General features: G+C 46.7%; 3 protein-coding genes across 3 annotated transcripts; 2 read left to right on the top strand and 1 right to left on the bottom strand.

Annotated features, from left to right (window-relative positions):
* The first annotated feature begins 605 nt into the window (after positions 1-605).
* Positions 606-4,825, top strand: pou5f3.2.L (POU class 5 homeobox 3, gene 2 L homeolog). Its single transcript, NM_001086363.1, is given in 5 exon segments — positions 606-1,603; positions 2,764-2,875; positions 2,972-3,102; positions 3,692-3,856; positions 4,020-4,825. Coding segments are annotated over 5 exon segments (1,350 nt in total). The 5' UTR covers positions 606-922; the 3' UTR covers positions 4,281-4,825.
* Positions 4,826-7,181: 2,356 nt separating this feature from the next.
* On the top strand, positions 7,182-12,894 carry pou5f3.3.L (POU class 5 homeobox 3, gene 3 L homeolog). The gene is given in 5 exon segments (NM_001088114.1): positions 7,182-7,948; positions 8,879-8,990; positions 9,279-9,409; positions 10,928-11,092; positions 11,393-12,894. Coding segments are annotated over 5 exon segments (1,281 nt in total). The 5' UTR covers positions 7,182-7,342; the 3' UTR covers positions 11,660-12,894.
* A 980-nt stretch (positions 12,895-13,874) lies between these two features.
* fut7.L (fucosyltransferase 7 (alpha (1,3) fucosyltransferase) L homeolog) lies at positions 13,875-17,286 on the bottom strand. Its single transcript, XM_018229423.2, has 3 exons — positions 16,907-17,286; positions 15,740-15,811; positions 13,875-15,253 (listed from the first exon to the last, which is right to left on the bottom strand). Exon 3 carries the CDS (start codon positions 15,219-15,221, stop codon positions 14,190-14,192), a length of 1,032 nt encoding a protein of 343 aa, XP_018084912.1. The 5' UTR covers positions 15,222-15,253; positions 15,740-15,811; positions 16,907-17,286; the 3' UTR covers positions 13,875-14,189.
* Positions 17,287-18,846: the final 1,560 nt, after the last annotated feature.

Genomic DNA, 18,846 nt, shown 5'->3' with positions numbered 1-18,846 from the left:
TTCAATGGGCGGATTGATGTTAAACTGAAGCACTTGCCCCCTGGAATAAGGCCACATGCAAATGGCTTTATGGCATGTGACAGTTAGGAAATTGCCCCCTGCACATGCCCCTGGTCAACAAGGGAGAGTTGGGAGCAATCAGGGTCTGAAAGAAAGACCTGCTGAGTATTTAATATGGTGATGTAATATGGTGATGTAATATGGTGATGTAATGGGCCAACAGCAGCAGTAGCCATGTATGTTCCTGGCAGAGGAGCAGTATTTATGTATGTGCATATAGTAGCCACTTGCTAATGCCCAGGCTCATGTGTGTCAGGGCCACTTCCACTAGGATGTTGGACTCATTACACAAATACAACTTTCACTTATCTCCTTTCAAATTTCATTTTTGTTTTTTTGTTTTTTTTTTTTACAAAGTTTGATAAAAAAATTAAAAAATAATTAAAAAAGTGTATTTACCTCCCGCAGTTGGAGGGGTGGCTTTATTTGTTTCAAAGAGGCCAATGAATGTGGAGGGCAATTAGTATGACTATCCGGGGGCGGGGCCAGGCTGCCCTGAGCTGAGGGTAAATAGTCCCTTATCCAGAGATGGGGATTAGACTTGATCCGACTCATTACACTTGTCCTTCCTGTTGAACTTCATCTTCTCCGCGAAGCCTCCTGAGATGCGACCCTGCTAAACAGAAGCCCCCGCAGCCTCAACTTCGTCTTCTTTGGCTAAAAAGAGACTTTTATGGAAGTTTTCACTTAAACCGACCCACCTCCCATCCAGGTTCCAGGGTTGCAGCCCCGTTGCAAGGATGGCAGAGTGATTACACTTGTTGCTTTCCTGCACCTCAAGGACTTGGACTTCGGTCTCGTGACAAGGTCAGTGCTGGTGGTTTTAGGCTTCAGCTGATCTGACTGCAAGCTCTTGGACACCATGTACAGCCAACAGCCCTTCCCAGCCTTCGCTTTCAACGCCGGACTCATGCAGGATCCCGCCAACTGTCATTTTGGGGGTTACACGGGTTTAGGACACCCCCAGCCCTTCTCCTTCGCCTTCTCTACGCTGAAATCGGAAAACGGAGAGTCTGGAGTTCAGGGTATGGGGGACTGTACGACTCCTGTGATGCCCTGGAACTCGCTGGCGTCTTTCGATCACCAGGTCCAGATGGAGAACAACCAGCAAGGGAATCCGCCCAGAGCCCCAAGTCCGACTCTCAGCGACTCCAGGATTAAGGTCAAAGAGGAGGTTGTCCATGAAACTGACAGCGGAGAAGAGTCCCCAGAACCCAAATACCCCAGCCCCCCTAATCCCTCTCTCTACTACCCCAACGCATGGACTGGCGCCCCTTTCTGGCAAGTGAACCCCACGCCGGGCAATAACATCAACCCAATGCCCAACCAGACTCTTGTGAAAAACACCAGCCTACCGGGGAACACCACCTACCCCACCCCAGCAAACCAAAGCCCCAATACCCCAGTAGACTGTGTGACCTCCAGTATGGAAAGCAGCAGATGCAGCAGCACCAACTCCCCCAATGGGGCAATTAATGAACGGGCCACCACTATCCCTAATGGAGAGATGCTTGATGGGGGGCAATCCAGCGACAATGAGGAGGTAAGTGAATCCTAAACTTTCTCGTTGGAGGTATTAGAACTAAGTACAGTGGTTTGTAATGGGCTCTGACTTCTGTGGGAATGTTTTATAGTAACAATGTTGCGAGTTTCTCCCGTTTGTCTTTCTACATTTGCCCTAAAGTGTTTTATTTTATAAACTTGCTCAGTTGGTGTTTTGTGTTTTTCAACTCTCCCCTTAGTGATATTGTGAATCATATGAAAAGGATAGGGGGTGAATATATCCCAAATGTACCCCCACTTCCCAAACAGGAAGTGGGGGGATGCTTAAGAAACACTTATTCTCCCTTCCCATTTATAGAGGTGCTAGTGTTAAAGGGGCAGTATACCTCTTTATAATCACACTTGAGCTCAGTTCTCCTCGTATTTAAATGATCAGTATTGTTTGAATTCAGCATGTGCCCCATGTGTAAGTGCACAGAGTTTGCACAAGTGCAGTAACCCATGGCAACCAGTAAGTAAACACGTAACCAGTTAAAGGAGAAGGAAAGCTACGGAGGCATTTTATTGCCAATAGATAGCTGCAATAGTGCAAGATAAAATGCTATATTTATTCTGTAGAATGTAAAAAGCTCTAGAAGATCTCTGTTTGTTTAGTATAGCAGCTGCCATATTAGCTTGGTGTGACATCACTTCCTGCCTGCATCTCTCCCTGCTCACATATAGCTCTGGGCTCAGATTACAGCAGAGATGGGAGGAGGGAGGTAGAGAGGAGCAAACTGAGCATGCTCAAGCCCTAGCCCTGGAGGTTTAAGCTGAAAACAGGAAGTCTGATACAGAAGCCCATGAGTACACAATAGAAGGAAAGAAATGTGCTGTTTCTTTTGACAGAGGACTCAGAGCAGCATTACTTTGAGGTTTTACTGGTGTATTTATATAGACCTTTCTGATAAAAGTTACTTACTTTTAGCCTTTTCTTCTCCTTTAAGCGCTATCTGTTATTGGTCAGATCCTGGTACCCATGTGTGACTTATTCTTTAATACACACACACTGCAGGCTGTAATGCTTTCTGTGCAGCCATGCTGTGTGCATAGCAATTCAAGTGCAATGTTGGCAGGTTGTATGTGTCCGGTATAAGGAGGGTGAATGGGATGGGCACGACCCAGTTGGCAAATTTGTTTAACCCTTTCCTGTTCTTACAGGAGGTTCCCAGCGAATCAGAAATGGAGCAGTTTGCCAAAGATCTGAAGCACAAGCGAGTGTCCCTGGGCTACACACAGGCGGATGTTGGCTACGCACTCGGGGTCCTGTATGGTAAGTGTCGCACCCCCAAACTAAAATCAGGGTCTCTCATTCCCCATGATCTGAGCTGAGTGGTCTTTAATGTTTCTATGTACCCTTGTCCCACAGGCAAGATGTTCAGTCAGACGACAATCTGTCGCTTCGAGTCGCTGCAGCTCAGCTTCAAGAACATGTGTCAACTGAAACCTTTCCTGGAGCGCTGGGTGGTGGAGGCAGAGAACAACGACAACCTGCAGGAGGTAAGAGAGCAATAACGTGTGGCTGGGAGCTGCCATATTGGTTCAGTGTGAGCGAATAGAAAACTATATGTCCCAAACTTTCCTTCCTCCCTACTGCTTGGAACTTATTTAACTAAGAAGTGGTACTGCTGACTTGCTTGGCTCAGGTGAGACATTCTTTCATTTCATTCAACAGCGCCACCTAGTGTTAGATTGCTTTTTGTTCATTTAGAATATCCTAGTGGTGACCAGCAGTATGGCAGCTTCAAGGGAAGGGCCATTCTTTGAATAATTCTTGCAGTTGGTCATTTGTAGGGATGCACTGAACCCAGTATTCGGTTTGTGATTCAGCCTTTTTCTGCAGGATTTGGATTTGGCCGAATCCTTCTTCCCAGCCGAACGTAGTCCTAATTTGCATATGTAAATGAGGCATGGGGAGGGAAATCACGTGACTTTTTGTCATAAGTAAAAATGTTTTCCCCTTCCCACCCTGCAAATTAGGTTCAATATTCAGCCGAATCTTTGGCGAAGGATTTGGGGATTCGGTCGAATCCAAAATAGTGGGATTCGGTGCATTCGTAGTCATTTGCTTAATGAATTTCTATTTCAGTTGATCAACCGGGAGCAGGTCATTGCCCAAACACGGAAGAGAAAAAGGAGGACGAACATAGAGAATATAGTGAAGGGGACCCTGGAGAGTTACTTCATGAAATGTCCCAAGCCGGGCGCCCAGGAGATGGTGCAGATCGCCAAGGAACTGAACATGGACAAAGATGTAAGTACTTGCTGTATTCCTCTGCTCTGCTGCTTCCGACTTGTGAAACAATGTACCGGCTCATTAAAACTCTGCTACATTGTGTCAGGAGTCAGAACTAGAGAACACACAAGGGTCTACTGGAGCACTTTGATGAACTCTTTGCCTCTCTTTCACCCGTCAGGTGGTCCGGGTCTGGTTTTGCAATCGGCGGCAGAAAGGCAAGCGCCAGGGAATGCCCACCGTTGAGGAGAACGACGGCGAAGGCTACGATGTTGCACAGACCATGGGGTCGCCCCCTGTTGGACACTATGCGCTGCAGCAGGTGGTGACCCCGCAAGGTTACATGGCAGCTCCGCAGATTTACGCCTCGGCTTTCCACAAAAACGACCTGTTCCCCCAGACGGTGCCACACGGAATGGCCATGGGGGGCCACATTGGCTGAAGATGAAACTTCCATAGAGACTAATGATTCACCAATTTCTTTTGTTATCAGTGGGTGCTCTTCAGCTTCCATCACCTGCTTTTTATAAAGACTAAAGTTTTTATAAAACCCTATATCCCCATGGAAAGAAAATTAGCCTTTTTATTTTTTCCCCAAATCTCCAACAGCCGCTGGTGCTGGAAAATGCCCCTCCTGCACCCCAATACACTGTCTGACAGACGTCCATTTAATTTATTAACTGGTTTATCTTTTCCTTCATTAGCCCTGAGTTGTTAGGGTGTCACATATATACAAGCAGACTCCCCGAACCCCAATGTTTCAGGCTTGTTGCCCTCAGATCTTGTACTCGGTCAGTCTGCACGGCCTGTGGGATCCTATTAGTCGGATGTTCCTCACTGTATTATAAATGCACTGTAAATATTCCTTCTTCCCGGAATTCCCCTTCACCTTTTGTTTTTAAAGAGATTTTATGCTTCCAGGATGTAAGCGTATATTTATGTATATTATCCAGATTGCAATGAAATGACTCGCATTCCCAAACCCAATCCTTGTCTTTTGTCTTCTTATGTTTTATGTCATGTATTATACCCCCGACTGTAAATGATAAGGATATTAGAAGTCACTGAGGGGATGTTCTGTGACCATATAAAGGCACAAGGCTGCAGGCTGAGTTATACAGGGAACTCTGAGTATCACTCATGTATTATAAGGGATAATGTACCCCCTACTGTAAATGATAAGGATATTAGAAGTCGCTGAGGGGTTGTTCTGTGACCATATAAAGACACAAGGCTGCAGGCTGAGTTATACAGGGAACTCTGAGTATCACTCATGTATTATAAGGGATAATATACCCCCTACTGTAAATGATAAGGATATTAGAAGTCACTGAGGGGTTGTTCTGTGACCATATAAAGGCACAAGGCTGCAGGCTGAGTTATACAGGGAACTCTGAGTATCACTCATGTATTATAAGGGATAATGTACCCCCTACTGTAAATGATAAGGATATTAGAAGTCACTGAGGGGTTGTTCTGTGACCATATAAAGGCACAAGGCTGCAGGCTGAGTTATACAGGGAACTCTGAGTATCACTCATGTATTATAAGGGATAATGTACCCCCTACTGTAAATGATAAGGATATTAGAAGTCACTGAGGGGTTGTTCTATGACCATATAAAGGCACAAAGTTCCAGGTGAGACAAAGCAAATCATTGTGTATGAGTGAGTGTGTGATTGTAGAAGTGTGAAAATTCTCTGGGCTGGGTGTGACTTTGCATCATTGTTGAAAAGTGTGAAACCACAACATGACACTGCATTGTTTTTTCCACCGGTGCAACACTTCTATTGTGTAAAGGTGAGACAGGATAGTTTGGCAGTGAATGGGTGTGATGCTCAGTCTTTATTATGGGAATTTAAAAGAAGACTTTTTTGTTTCAACTTTTGTTACTCTTTTTCCTCTTTATTTCACAATGGGGCAGAGACCCAAAGTTACGCTGTGGGGGGCACCCTCTAACATACTGAGCAACAGCCCCAGCATTGAGTATATCTTATTATATATATATAATATACAATGTTTTCTGTAAGGAATAGGCCACAATATGTGTGTGTTGTTTTCTCTTTTCCCTTAATTAGTTGTACTCACACTGAACTCATATCTGTAACCTTGTTATGAGCTAAGGGGGCCCAGTCTGAAGGTCAGTTAGGGGGAGATTTGGGGTGAGTGCTTATTTGTGCCCTGGGTACCCCTGGAACTATAGCAGGGTGACACCCCAATGTTTCTATATATCTGTAACCTTGTTATGAGCTAAGGGGGCCCAGTCTGAAGGTCAGTTAGGGGGAGATTTGGGGTGAGTGTTTATTTGTACCCTGGGTACCCCTGGAACTATAGCAGGGTGACTGTTACCCCAATGTTTCTATATATCTGTAACCTTGTTATCAGCTAAGGGGGCCCAGTCTGAAGGTCAGTTAGGGGGAGATTTGGGGTGAGTGTTTATTTGTACCCTGGGTACCCCTGGAACTATAGCAGAGTGACTGTTCCCCCAATGTTTCTAAATATATGATTCTAAATTCCCAAGGGTAGAGGCTGCACTCTTCAAAGAGGAGGCTGGTCCCCTGCCTGCGCCACAAATACATTTAAGTAAAGTTCATGTCCAAGCACAAAGCTGCCTTGAGAAGTGGGATTAGCGCTCCCCTATAGATGAATTGGCTGTTCCTTAATCTGATCTCTCTTCTGCCTTCTATAGGTCGGATTTGCTCCATTCACTCATAGTGGGACGAACTACACTAATAGCTGCATAACATAACCCTGTCCCATGAATTCTTTCTTAACCTTATTCTTTATAGAGTAGTCTTTTAATGAAAGATTCTGGGATATGTCGTTTATTACATTCCCAAGTTTGGTAGGGCATGCTGGGAGCTGTAGTCTAACCACAGCCAAGGCGCCTTGAGCCGCACACCCCTGATCATTACTCATTCGAGAGGTAATAACCCAATCTTGGGATTCCTCCTAATACTAATGACAGGTCACAGAAATGCACTGCCCTGTAACATGTATTATTATTGGGTATTCCCAGTTAAAAGGATGATCTGGGCATTATCCTGTGCTCTACAGGCCAGTAGAGATTGACAGCCTTTGGACTACATCTCCCAGAATCCTCTTTTTTTTTTTTTTTACTTTGTTGTATCCATGAGACAAAAAGGGGTTAAAATTCAGCACTCATCAGACTTCTAAATCCCAGGAACTCAATGGGTTAAATGAATTGCCTGCAGCTGATAGGGGGAATAAAGGGTGTGAAATTGGCCAATGAGAGAGAAGATTAATTAGTGGGTCCATGTGAAGGTAATTAAGAGCAGAACCTATAATTGTTCCTAGGGCCCGTCCTGTGGGCTTTATATCAGTCTCAGAACCCAAGGCACTTGCTGGTTTAGGGGATTCTTTTTTGTGCTGCTAATTCATTTGTGGTTCTGTATTTGGGAAGCGCCTAGGTCATTCTGAACATTTAATTCCCAGGCCTTGGGTTGGAAGAGTTGGTAGTTTGGGCCTGAGCAAGTGCTGGAGATGGACCAGCCCATATTGTACAGCCAAACCTCCTTCCCCAACTTCACCTACAGCCCAGGAGTGGTGCAAGACGGGGGCAATTACCAGTATTTGGGCAACTACAATGCCCCGTCCTACCCGCAGCCGTTCTTCCATGTCCCTGTTATAAAATCAGAATTTGGTGCCCATGAGGAAGAAACGCCGGGGAGTTGCCATGCTGCTTCCTTTGACTGGAACCTGTACCCTCACTTTCAGATCTCTAACCAGACGGCTTCCAACAGTTCTGGAGATCCAAGTCCAGAGGGAAGAACTGAGGAGGATGGTTCTGTCAGTGAAGGGAGGTCCTCCAGTTCCCCTTCCCCCAATTCTCCCCTGGTGCCTTCCTTTGCCCAATATTGGCATTATCCCTCCTGGCAGCAGGGGAACCTAACCAACCAAGCTCACACTCTTTTTGATGGAGGTGATGAGAAGCCCCAACAGTCTCGTCACAGTCCAACGGCCTCGCTAGGGAGTGGGGCGTCCAACACCGAGGATGAGGAGGTCCCCAGTGCCATCTCCAGTAGAGCAGAAAGAGGTCTCTGTAGTCCCTCTCCTAATAATGCCTCATGTGGCCCTGGAACTGAAGAGGTAAGTGGCCATTATGGACATATAACCATAGAGTATACGTGTGTATGTATATATATATATATATAACACCCAACTTCTCAGCGAAAGGGAACTATGGCAGCTCTCTATATATTTATAGGGAGCTGCCATAGTTCCCTTTCGCTGGGAAGTTGGGGTGCAGAGTTGTCCATGTATCGTGTCATGTAAGTCCCTATATAATTGGGTATGTTGGGGGAGGGGGAGTGTATCTAATGTGGAGGGCAGAGGTTTCGACACAGTGGGGGATTGGGGGTACAGCTATGACCAACCTATTATAAAATGCCAGAGCCGGGTCATATACATGTCCAGACCACAAATCCCCTTCTGTTCTGAAGTGAGTCTGATATTTATCCTGACAGTGCAGAAAAGCGAGTCTGATATTTATCCTGACAGTGCAGAAAAGCGAGTCTGATATTTATCCTGACAGTGCAGAAAAGCGAGTCTGCTCCGTACATGGAATGGGTCACGGGCAGTAGCAGGTGCTACAATGTGACTGTAGGAACTTTGCAGTTTCAGCTGCTGAGATGTGACTTTTTTGCTACTTTGTGTTGACTCCAGTCATTCTGAGCCTCCTCTCTCCCCTAATTATGTCCCCCCTCCCCAGTATCTCAGGGGTGCCCAGCTGGGCCAATGAAAAATCAGGTGGATCTTTCCAAATGAGTCAGTCACCTGGAGGGGTTCATTGATTTGGGGTCCCTAGGGATTGTGCTGCTTACGCCATATGTTACAGGGCGACTATTGTAGGAGCCGCATTATTCACTGATATTTAGACTTTTTTTTTTTTTTTTTTAAATTCTATTAATTGGTCTACAAAATACTTTCTGCATATGGGAGGGAGCTGCCATACTGGTTCTTATATGGGGCAGTCTGGTTATTGTGGGTCAGTAACTTGTAGTTTTGTTTCTCATTCAGGATGGAATGACCCTTGAGGAGATGGAAGAGTTTGCCAAGGAGCTGAAACAGAAGCGGGTGGCACTGGGTTATACCCAAGGAGACATTGGCCACGCCCTGGGAATATTATACGGTAAATTTGACGTATTTTCTCATCAATCAGAGTAAATCCTGCCCCACAATGGTTTTGTTTCAGGAGTGACTCTCTACTCACAATATGGGTTTACTTCTCCTTTAAGACCAGCCTCCCCAGAACTGCCCTGCTCCCCTGTTCCTGGGCTTAAAGACTGGATATTGGGGAGCTGGGTTCTTCTGGGCAATGTTCAGCCACATAGTGTTCATGTGATTGGCCCCAGGGCCGCACTCACTGACTGCCAGATGTATTGGGTCCATATGACGGCAGCTTTACCTTGTCCTGTAGGGAAGATGTTCAGCCAGACGACTATCTGCCGCTTTGAGTCCCTGCAACTGACCTTCAAAAATATGTGTAAACTCAAACCCCTATTGGAGCAGTGGCTGGGAGAGGCGGAGAATAATGACAACCTACAGGAGGTAAGTTATTGGCTGGTACCCTATGTCTCATTCTCTATGTTCCCCTCTGTCTGGGCAGGCTCCATCTGTGGTTCCTCATTCTGTATGTGCCCCTCACCTTCCCCTCTGTCTGGGCAGGTCCATCTGTGGTTCCTTATTCTGTATGTGCCCCTCACCTTCCCCTCTGTCTGGGCAGGTCCATCTGCGGTTCCTCATTCTGTATGTGCCCCTCACCTTCCCCTCTGTCTGGGCAGGCTCCATCTGTGGTTCCTCATTCTGTATGTGCCCCTCACCTTCCCCTCTGTCTGGGCAGGCTCCATCTGTGGTTCCTCATTCTGTATGTGCCCCTCACCTTCCCCTCTGTCTGGGCAGGCTCCATCTGTGGTTCCTCATTCTGTATGTGCCCCTCACCTTCCCCTCTGTCTGGACAGGCTCCACCTGTGGTTCCTCATTCTGTATGTGCCCCTCACCTTCCCCTCTGTCTGGGCAGGCTCCATCTGTGGTTCCCCATTCTGTATGTACCCCTCACCTTCCCCTCTGTCTGGGCAGGTCCATCTGTGGTTCCTTATTCTGTATGTGCCCCTCACCTTCCCCTCTGTCTGGGCAGGCTCCATCTGTGGTTCCTCATTCTGTATGTGCCCCTCACCTTCCCCTCTGTCTGGGCAGGCTCCATCTGTGGTTCCCCATTCTGTATGTACCCCTCACCTTCCCCTCTGTCTGGGCAGGTCCATCTGTGGTTCCTCATTCTGTATGTGCCCCTCACCTTCCCCTCTGTCTGGGCAGGTTCCATCTTTGGTTCCTCATTCTGTATGTGCCTCTCACCTTCCCCTCTGTCTGGGCAGGCTCCATCTGTGGTTCCTCATTCTGTATGTGCCTCTCACCTTCCCCTCTGTCTGGGCAGGTCCATCTGTGGTTCCTCATTCTGTATGTGTCCCTCACCTTCCCCTCTGTCTGGGCAGGTTTCATCTTTGGTTCCTCATTCTGTATGTGCCTCTCGCCTTCCCCTCTGTCTGGGCAGGTCCATCTGTGGTTCCTCATTCTGTATGTGCCCCTCACCTTCCCCTCTGTCTGGGCAGGCTCCATCTGTGGTTCCTCATTCTGTATGTGCCCCTCACCTTCCCCTCTGTCTGGGCAGGTTTCATCTTTGGTTCCTCATTCTGTATGTGCCTCTCACCTTCCCCTCTGTCTGGGCAGGCTCTCTGTGGTTCCTTATTGTGTATGTTCCCCTCTGTCTGGGAAGGTCTATCTGTGGTTCCTTATTCTGTATGTTCCCCTCTGTCTGGGCAGGGTACATCTGTGGTTCCTCGTTCTGTATGTTCCCCTCACCTTCCTCTCTATCTGGACAGGCTCCATCTGTGGTTCCTCATTCTGTATGTTCCCCTCTGTCTGGGCAGGCTCCATCTGTGGTTCCTCATTCTGTATGTGCCCCTCACCTTCCCCTCTGTCTGGGCAGGGTCCATCTGTGGTTCCTCATTACAGGTGCCTTTCTATCTCTGCCCTATAATAAATCTTAATGATGGGGTTTGTTTTCTGTTCTAGATGATCCACAAGGCCCAGATTGAGGAGCAGAACCGCAAGCGGAAGATGAGGACCTGCTTTGATACTGTTCTAAAGGGCCAACTAGAGGGCCACTTCATGTGCAATCAGAAACCTGGTGCCAGGGAGCTGACGGAAATTGCCAAAGAACTGAGTCTGGAGAAAGATGTAAGTTTAGTATTGATGCCTAAATCTTCATTATTAGCAGGAAATCCACCCTGACACACACGTCGTCAGTAGATTTGAAATAAGAGGCCAGTGGGGTACAGTCAATGTCTCCCATGTCCCTGGCTCTCGGGTGCCAACCAGGAACAGACCAACCCTACTGCATCACTTTGCCTTTTGTGTTCAGGTATAGAGGGCGCAGGGCTGTCCTGGGGAGTCTAATGTGGTTGGGGAAAGGTTTTGCTTCTCCTTTAAACAGAACCGAGGCAGTAGTAACCAAGTCGCCCTCCTGTTTCCCATTAGGTGGTGAGGGTCTGGTTCTGCAACCGGCGGCAGAAGGAGAAGAGCAAGTTCAGAATGTCCAAGGGGCATGAGTTTGTGGGTGGTGCCAGTCCTGGATCCATCCAATCAGAACACATTTCTTTCACCCCCATTCCAGCTAATTCCCAGGACTATGGATTGGCCTCTCTACACCCCAACCGAGCCCCCTTCTACCCACCTCCCTTCCCCAGGAATGAGCTGTTCCCTCACATGGCTCCGGGGATATCTATGGGGGTCCTGACCGGCTGAGCCCACTGATTTTATTTCCGAATCTGCTGAACTGGTCTTACTGGGAATTGTGCTTTTATTATTCTTTTATGGGAGGAGGAGGAGTTGGGGCAGTTGTTGAACTACAGCCCTTGGTTCTGGCTTAGGGAACGTGGATCTGGGGTCCTCCACATTGAATGTTGTCCCTTGTCCTGATCGTTGTACTTGTAGGGCTGGGGATGGTTCTTTAAGAGTCCCCAGAGCAGGACTGTTCTATTACCAGCACTTGTTAATTTGCACTGCATTATGGGATGGGGGATTATTTCTACTAAAGAGACTGGCATAGGCTTTAATAATCTTCCATAGGTTTATAGTGTAACGTCTGGATACAATGGAACAGCAGTCGGTTCCTCCAATCCACTCTTTCTGCTACATTGTATCAGGGGTAGAACTATAGTGTCTGTCTGCACTGCTGGATCTGACTCCAGAAACACAGCCGGACAGATACTGCTTCTATACCTCTGGTTACTCATGCTGTGCTGCTATGGGTGCCAATGTTTGTCAGGGAAATGTTTTTGTTCCTCAATCGCATGGATTGTAAGCTCTTGGGGGTAACTCTTCTGTTTCCAGAATATCCATTGAATTTTCATTAAATGTCTTCCTGCTTTTATATTTGCAATGAAGCTGTGTGTGGGGGGGGAGGGGGTGTACCCTGAAATGACCCTGGGGGATGGGTTGGTCGGTACCTTGAAAGGACCCAGGGAGATAACGAGACAATTAGGAGCAATCGTTCCCTGCCTGGCACTGTGGGAGTTAATCAGCTGCCTGCATTGGTGAGCAGAGAAGCCTGTTTTGACCTAAAATAAAGGGGAAGTAAATAAGTACGGTACATACAAGGGGATTGTTGCTTCTATTGATGCTAACTGCCACCTATAAAATTCTCATGCTGTAGATGCGCTTACCCTTTTTTTAAGCGTTAAAGGGACTGGGCATCTAAAGGCGCCCCCCCGTTCTACATAATGCTATAGGTTTCTACAGGAGACCAAGGACTTTAGCAATCCATATAGTATTGATATTGCAGTTATTGATGATTAGGAGGCACTGCGTCCAGGACCTGTAGATGGAGCCTGTTCTAACTGTCAGTGCCCAGAGCTTTCTCTTGGAAACGGATTTATGTTTCGACTAAACACTGGGAATTGGGTCATAAGATCCCCGGAGCTTTGTTCCTATAACCTGATGTGTGAACTGATTCTTTAATAAAAACTGCCTTATTCTTCCATTGCAGAGTCTGTGGCTTTTCTTCCCCTTCTGAATGTAAGCTCTTGTGAGCCGCATCCCCCTTATTGTCCATTAACACAGAGACGGTAACATTCTGTTTGGGTCAGATTTTAATTTCTTTACTCTTAAACTTAATAACCTGGAGGTGGACGTCGAAAGGACCCTTTCTACATTTGCTGATACTAAATTGGGCAGAAATAAGTCCCACGCAGGATGGACTTTGGCTAAACTTGAGGAAAACAGGACAGCAAACTGGAAAATTAAAGGGCAAATTTATCGGACGAAGTGAAAATTCGAATTTAAAAATCAGATTTTCAAGCTATTAGTGTAATTTGACTATTGAATAGTCCAACATACTATTTGAATTTGAAGAAAAAAATTGACTATTCAAATATCTAAATTGGTCATGTACTGTCTCTTTAAAGCTTCGACTTAGACCATTCACCATCTAAAACCTGCTGAATTGCTGTTTTAGCCTATGGGGGACCTCCTAGAACCTATTTGGAGTCATTTGGTGGACTTTGAAAAATCTAAATTTTTTGGGGCAAATACAGTACTTCCATTTGAATGCGGTAACTTTGATTCGAACAATTTAAATACAGCCTGTTCACCCCAAGTTAAAAACTTTGACTGTTTTTTTTTTTTAATTTCAATTTGTCATTTTTTTTATTTAAGTTTTTTTTTTTCCGATCACCTTGAAAATTTGACCCTTGATAAATCTGCCCCTACATGTTGATAAATGCAAAGTTATGCACTTGGGTAGAATTACCATAAACTCATAACTGGGGTACCAGTCCTGCCTCGTTACGCTGGGTCCAGGCACCCCCAGTCTGCAGTTCTGTAAAGGAAAATCTGCATATTGGGTGTGACTTGTGGGGTTATTGCTCAAATATCGGGGTGTGTATGTACAATCCCTGCCATAAAGCAAGGCTGCGCTGCTGTTCGACAGCACTTGAACTTCATGAAAAGTAACAAAAAACAATTTTTTTTTTGAGGCGCTTTATTTGTATCACAGTATAGCCACCCCCTTGTGCTTGGTTACATTCATAAAAAAGACCAACTGCAAACAGTAAAATGAAAAGTTCCCCTATGCCATAGGCTGTTCTTCTTCCACTTATTTTAGGGTGCTTTTGTGTTTGCAATATAGGTGGTTGCTATGGTCTGATTTACCCTAGCAACTAGGCAGTTGTTTAGATTAGTGATATCATTTTGTGGCTCATCAGTGAGTTGCATGTGTCCCTATAAATAAGCAGCCGCTGGGTCTGCTTCCTCTATAGTTGCGCCACTGTTATAATTAGTTTTTGGTTCTGTTCCAGACCCAGCTGTGTAGGTCCATATAAACCTTGTGTTGGGCCAGGGAGGGGTGGGCCCCACAGATCCAACAGAACCGCTCCCTCCAGTCCTTGTAGGTTTTCACGCTCAGCCGCTCTCTCCACTGGAAAAACCTCCGGTACCGCTCTTTGCTCATAGACAGCAGGAAGTGGGCCAGATGTTTGGGCGAAGGGAAGTCCGAGATGTGAATGAACGAATCGGCCGGGATGAATTTCTCGTAGTTTTCACGGGGAGGTCCGAGCACGATGGGAATGGCGCCGGATTGGAAGGAATTGTGCCAGAGTTTCTCCGTGATGTAGTCGGGATGCACGGAATTCTCCAGCGCCAGGTAGAACTGGTACCGGGATATGGTGGGCAGGAGGCAGGACGGGCATAGAGGCTTGCGATTGGCTGTGCCATAAACATCCACCTTGAGATAGTGGGACAAGTTGGCATAGAAGTTGGCTCTTTCCTGAGACCGTCGATAGTTACTGACCACCCAGGACACCACCCTGGTCTTGTTGGGGAAGTTGGACACCTTGGCCGGTTGGGGGACCATCATCCCATAAGGCACAAATATATCCGAGTCGCTTCGATAACTCAAGGTCCAGTTGAAGATGTTGTTCAATTCCATGTTCCTGTGCATGTGGCTGGGAGACTCCAACGAGGCCCAGACCCATTTCTGCCCCAATGGCCGATCCTTGGCCGGGAACTGAAAACCCTTTTCCCCCATCTCCTTATGGTGAAACACGACGACGTGGGACTGGTGGAACTCGCTGCGATTGGCCGTCAGTCTGCAGCCCCGGATACCGTACAGATCCAGGCAAACGTCCCCGGAAAGTTCCATTGGGCTGTGGAAAGGCCAGTGCCAGATCAGGATGGTGAGTGGATCCGGCGAGTCTTGTCCGACCCCAGGGAGAGAGATGAACTCAAAGCTGTTGCTCCACAAGAGAGTTCCTATCAGAACCGTCGTGCCCACGGCTGACCAGCAGCGAAGTCTGTGGCCCAAGTTCATGTTCGTCTCCTCGATGGGCCAGGGGGGGGTTACTAAGAATAAAAAGACAGTCGTTAGATGTTTCACCTGTTGGACTACATTTCCCAGCATACCTTGTCAACCCTACATAACCACCCACAAACAATCAAATCATAATGGAGGTCAATGTTACCCAGGGTTGCCACTTTTTCACCCAATCCTAGCCACTTCACGATTAACACTAGGTGCAATAGGGGTCCTCACTGGACTGCTCCCCTAAAAACTGCCCTGAGGGTACCCACAGAGGCTTATTTTAATTTCCTGCACTCATTTACTCTGTCCACAAGGGGGAGCACCTTCACAAAAACAGTAGCCTCATAGGACCATGCATAACAGGTGGCATCAAGTGCAGTTACCCAGACAACCAAAAATATTTTCTTTCTGCCATAGACCCATCACTGCCCATGTCTGATTATATGGGGGCAAATACAATCAACTTGCCTAGAGCCGACCCCGACTTCCGCTGCATTATTTCTTTCATTGGACCCATGTTCTCTTACCTCCAGGAAGGTCATTGGTGATTGGCCGGTATCAGACAACTTCTCTCCCTCTGATGATCGTAATGGTACATTCTACAATCAGAGAAACACAGAGCGAGGTTTCACAAAGCAAGTTAATCAGTGTTTTTCACTTTCAATTAGTCATTTCCTCCACTAAATTTACTATTAAATCCCTCCCACCCCCTCTGATTTCCCTTCTGATTTATCAGTGACTTAAAAGTGTAAATGTATTTAGTGTCGGTGCATCTCTTGCTGAGTGTGTAAATGTCGGTACATTCTGCTTCTATACAAACTCTTACTGTATGTCCCGGCCGAGCACCTCTCTAATTAGATATGGGGGTTCACCCCAACTCCTTGTGTAAAAACAAAGATTCTCAGTAGAACTCGTATGGCACAAAATTGTCTGTTTTACTGGGAATATCTATTTACAGATGGGCCTGAAATGGTGTTTTTTTTTTCTTAGAAATTGATTAACCAAAGATATGGAATCTGTCATCATTACCAGCCCCGACATACTGAATTCTGGTAATTGGTGATATCAGATCAAAGCATTTCCTTTTACTAGGGGTGTATCCCCCCATCTCACATCTATTTCTTTATCAATGAATGATACAAAAACACCATTATTTTTGCAAACCATCCCAATTTATTTGTTTTTTCATCCGTTCCCACCAATGTTCTGTTATACAGATAGCTAGAATCTCAGCTGCCATAAAGCAGGACAGGACTGCTGCTTACAATGGGGATCAGATAGGATCTGTGCAGCCACTGGGACAGAATGCTCTGTTATACAGATAGCTAGAATCTCAGCTGCCATAAAGCAGGACAGGACTGCTGCTTACAATGGGGATCAGATAGGATCTGTGCAGCCACTGGGACAGAATGTTCTGTTATACAGATAGCTAGAATCTCAGCTGCCATAAAGCAGGACAGGACTGCTGCTTACAATGGGGATCAGATAGGATCTGTGCAGCCACTGGGACAGAATGTTCTGTTATACAGATAACTAGAATCTCAGCTGCCATAAAGCAGGACAGGACTGCTGCTTACAATGAGGATCAGCCATATATAAGAGTGAAGCTGCAGGATGGGGCAGGTAATGATGGGCATGAGATGGATTATTAAATAGATATATATTAGGGGAGATGAATGGGGGATAAAACTCACCAATAAGTGTGCTGAGATTTAGGGATCACCCAGTGACTTTTTCTCGTGCCCCTCGCTGATGTTATTGGGTTGGGTGGGTGCTGTGGGTGTGATGCTGCTGAATACCCGGTGCCTCCAGCGAGACTCATCTTGTTCTTGTTTCCTTTACCCAAAAAAAGATGAAAAACCCAAGTCACCACCCTCTGCGGTCAGTGCTGCTTCTGCATTTGTTTGTGGTGTGGGCCCAAGAGGTGTCAGCAATAAATCTCCAGGCGACGGCCCCATTACTGACACACAAGGTGGATCCTCTTTTAGCCCTAAAATGTAGGTTCCTTCTGCTTTCCTGCAAACTGTGCCCCTGCCCCCCGTCACCTTCCTTCCCTGAGATTCACTCTCTGTCCTGCCCACAGCTCTCTGTACAACAACCAGCTCCTGCTGCCAACACTGCTCCATAAAGCTGACACTTCTTTTACAATAAGCCCCTTTGCAGATGGAGCCCACAGAGATGGTTTAATATATTATTTTTTATATTAGTTTATAGAACAAAGATTCCCCAATTGTTAATATTACAACTTATTACATGTTTGTAGCCAATCTCCCGTCAGGTACTTACCCAGGTACAGAGCTCTGATTCTCTGTACTTCCTGCTCCTGGGCTGTTCTCTTTCCCATGGTCAGACAGGAACCTCCCCCTGGGTAAGTGAATCCAATCTCCCCCAGTACTTACCCAGGTACAGAGCTCTGATTCTCTGTACTTCCTGCTCCTGGGCTGTTCTCTTTCCCATGGTCAGACAGGAACCTCCCCCTGGGTAAGTGAATCCAATCTCCCCCAGTACTTACCCAGGTACAGAGCTCTGATTCTCTGTACTTCCTGCTCGTGGGCTGCTCTCTTTCCCATGGTCAGACAGGAACCTCCCCCTGGGTAAGTGAATCCAATCTCCCCCAGTACTTACCCAGGTACAGAGCTCTGATTCTCTGTACTTCCTGCTCCTGGGCTGTTCTCTTTCCCATGGTCAGACAGGAACCTCCCCCTGAGTAAGTGAATACAATCTCCCCCAGTACTTACCCAGGTACAGAGCTCTGATTCTCTGTACTTCCTGCTCCTGGGCTGTTCTCTTTCCCATGGTCAGACAGGAACCTCCCCCTGAGTAAGTGAATCCAATCTCCCCCAGTACTTACCCAGGTACAGAGCTCTGATTCTCTGTACTTCCAGCTCCTGGGCTGCTCTCTTTCCCATGGTCAGACAGGAACCTCCCCCTGGGTAAGTGAATCCAATCTCCCCCAGTACTTACCCAGGTACAGAGCTCTGATTCTCTGTACTTCCTGCTCCTGGGCTGTTCTCTTTCCCATGGTCAGACAGGAACCTCCCCCTGGGTAAGTGAATCCAATCTCCCCCAGTACTTACCCAGGTACAGAGCTCTGATTCTCTGTACTTCCTGCTCCTGGGCTGTTCTCTTTCCCATGGTCAGACAGGAACCTCCCCCTGAGTAAGTGAATCCAATCTCCCCCAGTACTTACCCAGGTACAGAGCTCTGATTCTCTGTACTTCCAGCTCCTGGGCTGTTCTCTGAGACCCAGATGCAGGTTTAGGGCTTAGGGTATGGGGCTTGGGTAGGTTTTTGGAAAGCCTGTGTAAGTATAAGTGGTGGATCGGGGGCCTGTGGGTAATTTAAAGGGTTAATCCACCCAAAAATGATTTTTTTTTTGCCTCATTAAAAAGAGTATTTGGGTGTAGTTTCCCTTTAATACAATGCAATGAAGTTGAAACCTTAGAGATAACATTTGTTTGTCAGTTACTGTATTTATCATTACTCATCTCTCACATCACAAACTAAAAACCTCAAGTTTCAGAGGAGGCTGCTTGGCACGAATGTCCCACTGAGAGATCACCCCCTGCACCCACCAACCTCCATCTCTCTCTCTACGTATGAGCGTCCCGAGGCCGAGCACCCGAGATTTGAC

The sequence above is a fragment of the Xenopus laevis genome, chromosome 8L (genome assembly GCF_017654675.1).
Source record: "Xenopus laevis strain J_2021 chromosome 8L, Xenopus_laevis_v10.1, whole genome shotgun sequence".
In the NCBI taxonomy this organism is placed as follows: domain Eukaryota; kingdom Metazoa; phylum Chordata; class Amphibia; order Anura; family Pipidae; genus Xenopus; species Xenopus laevis.
This window is presented reverse-complemented; position numbering and strand designations above follow the sequence as displayed.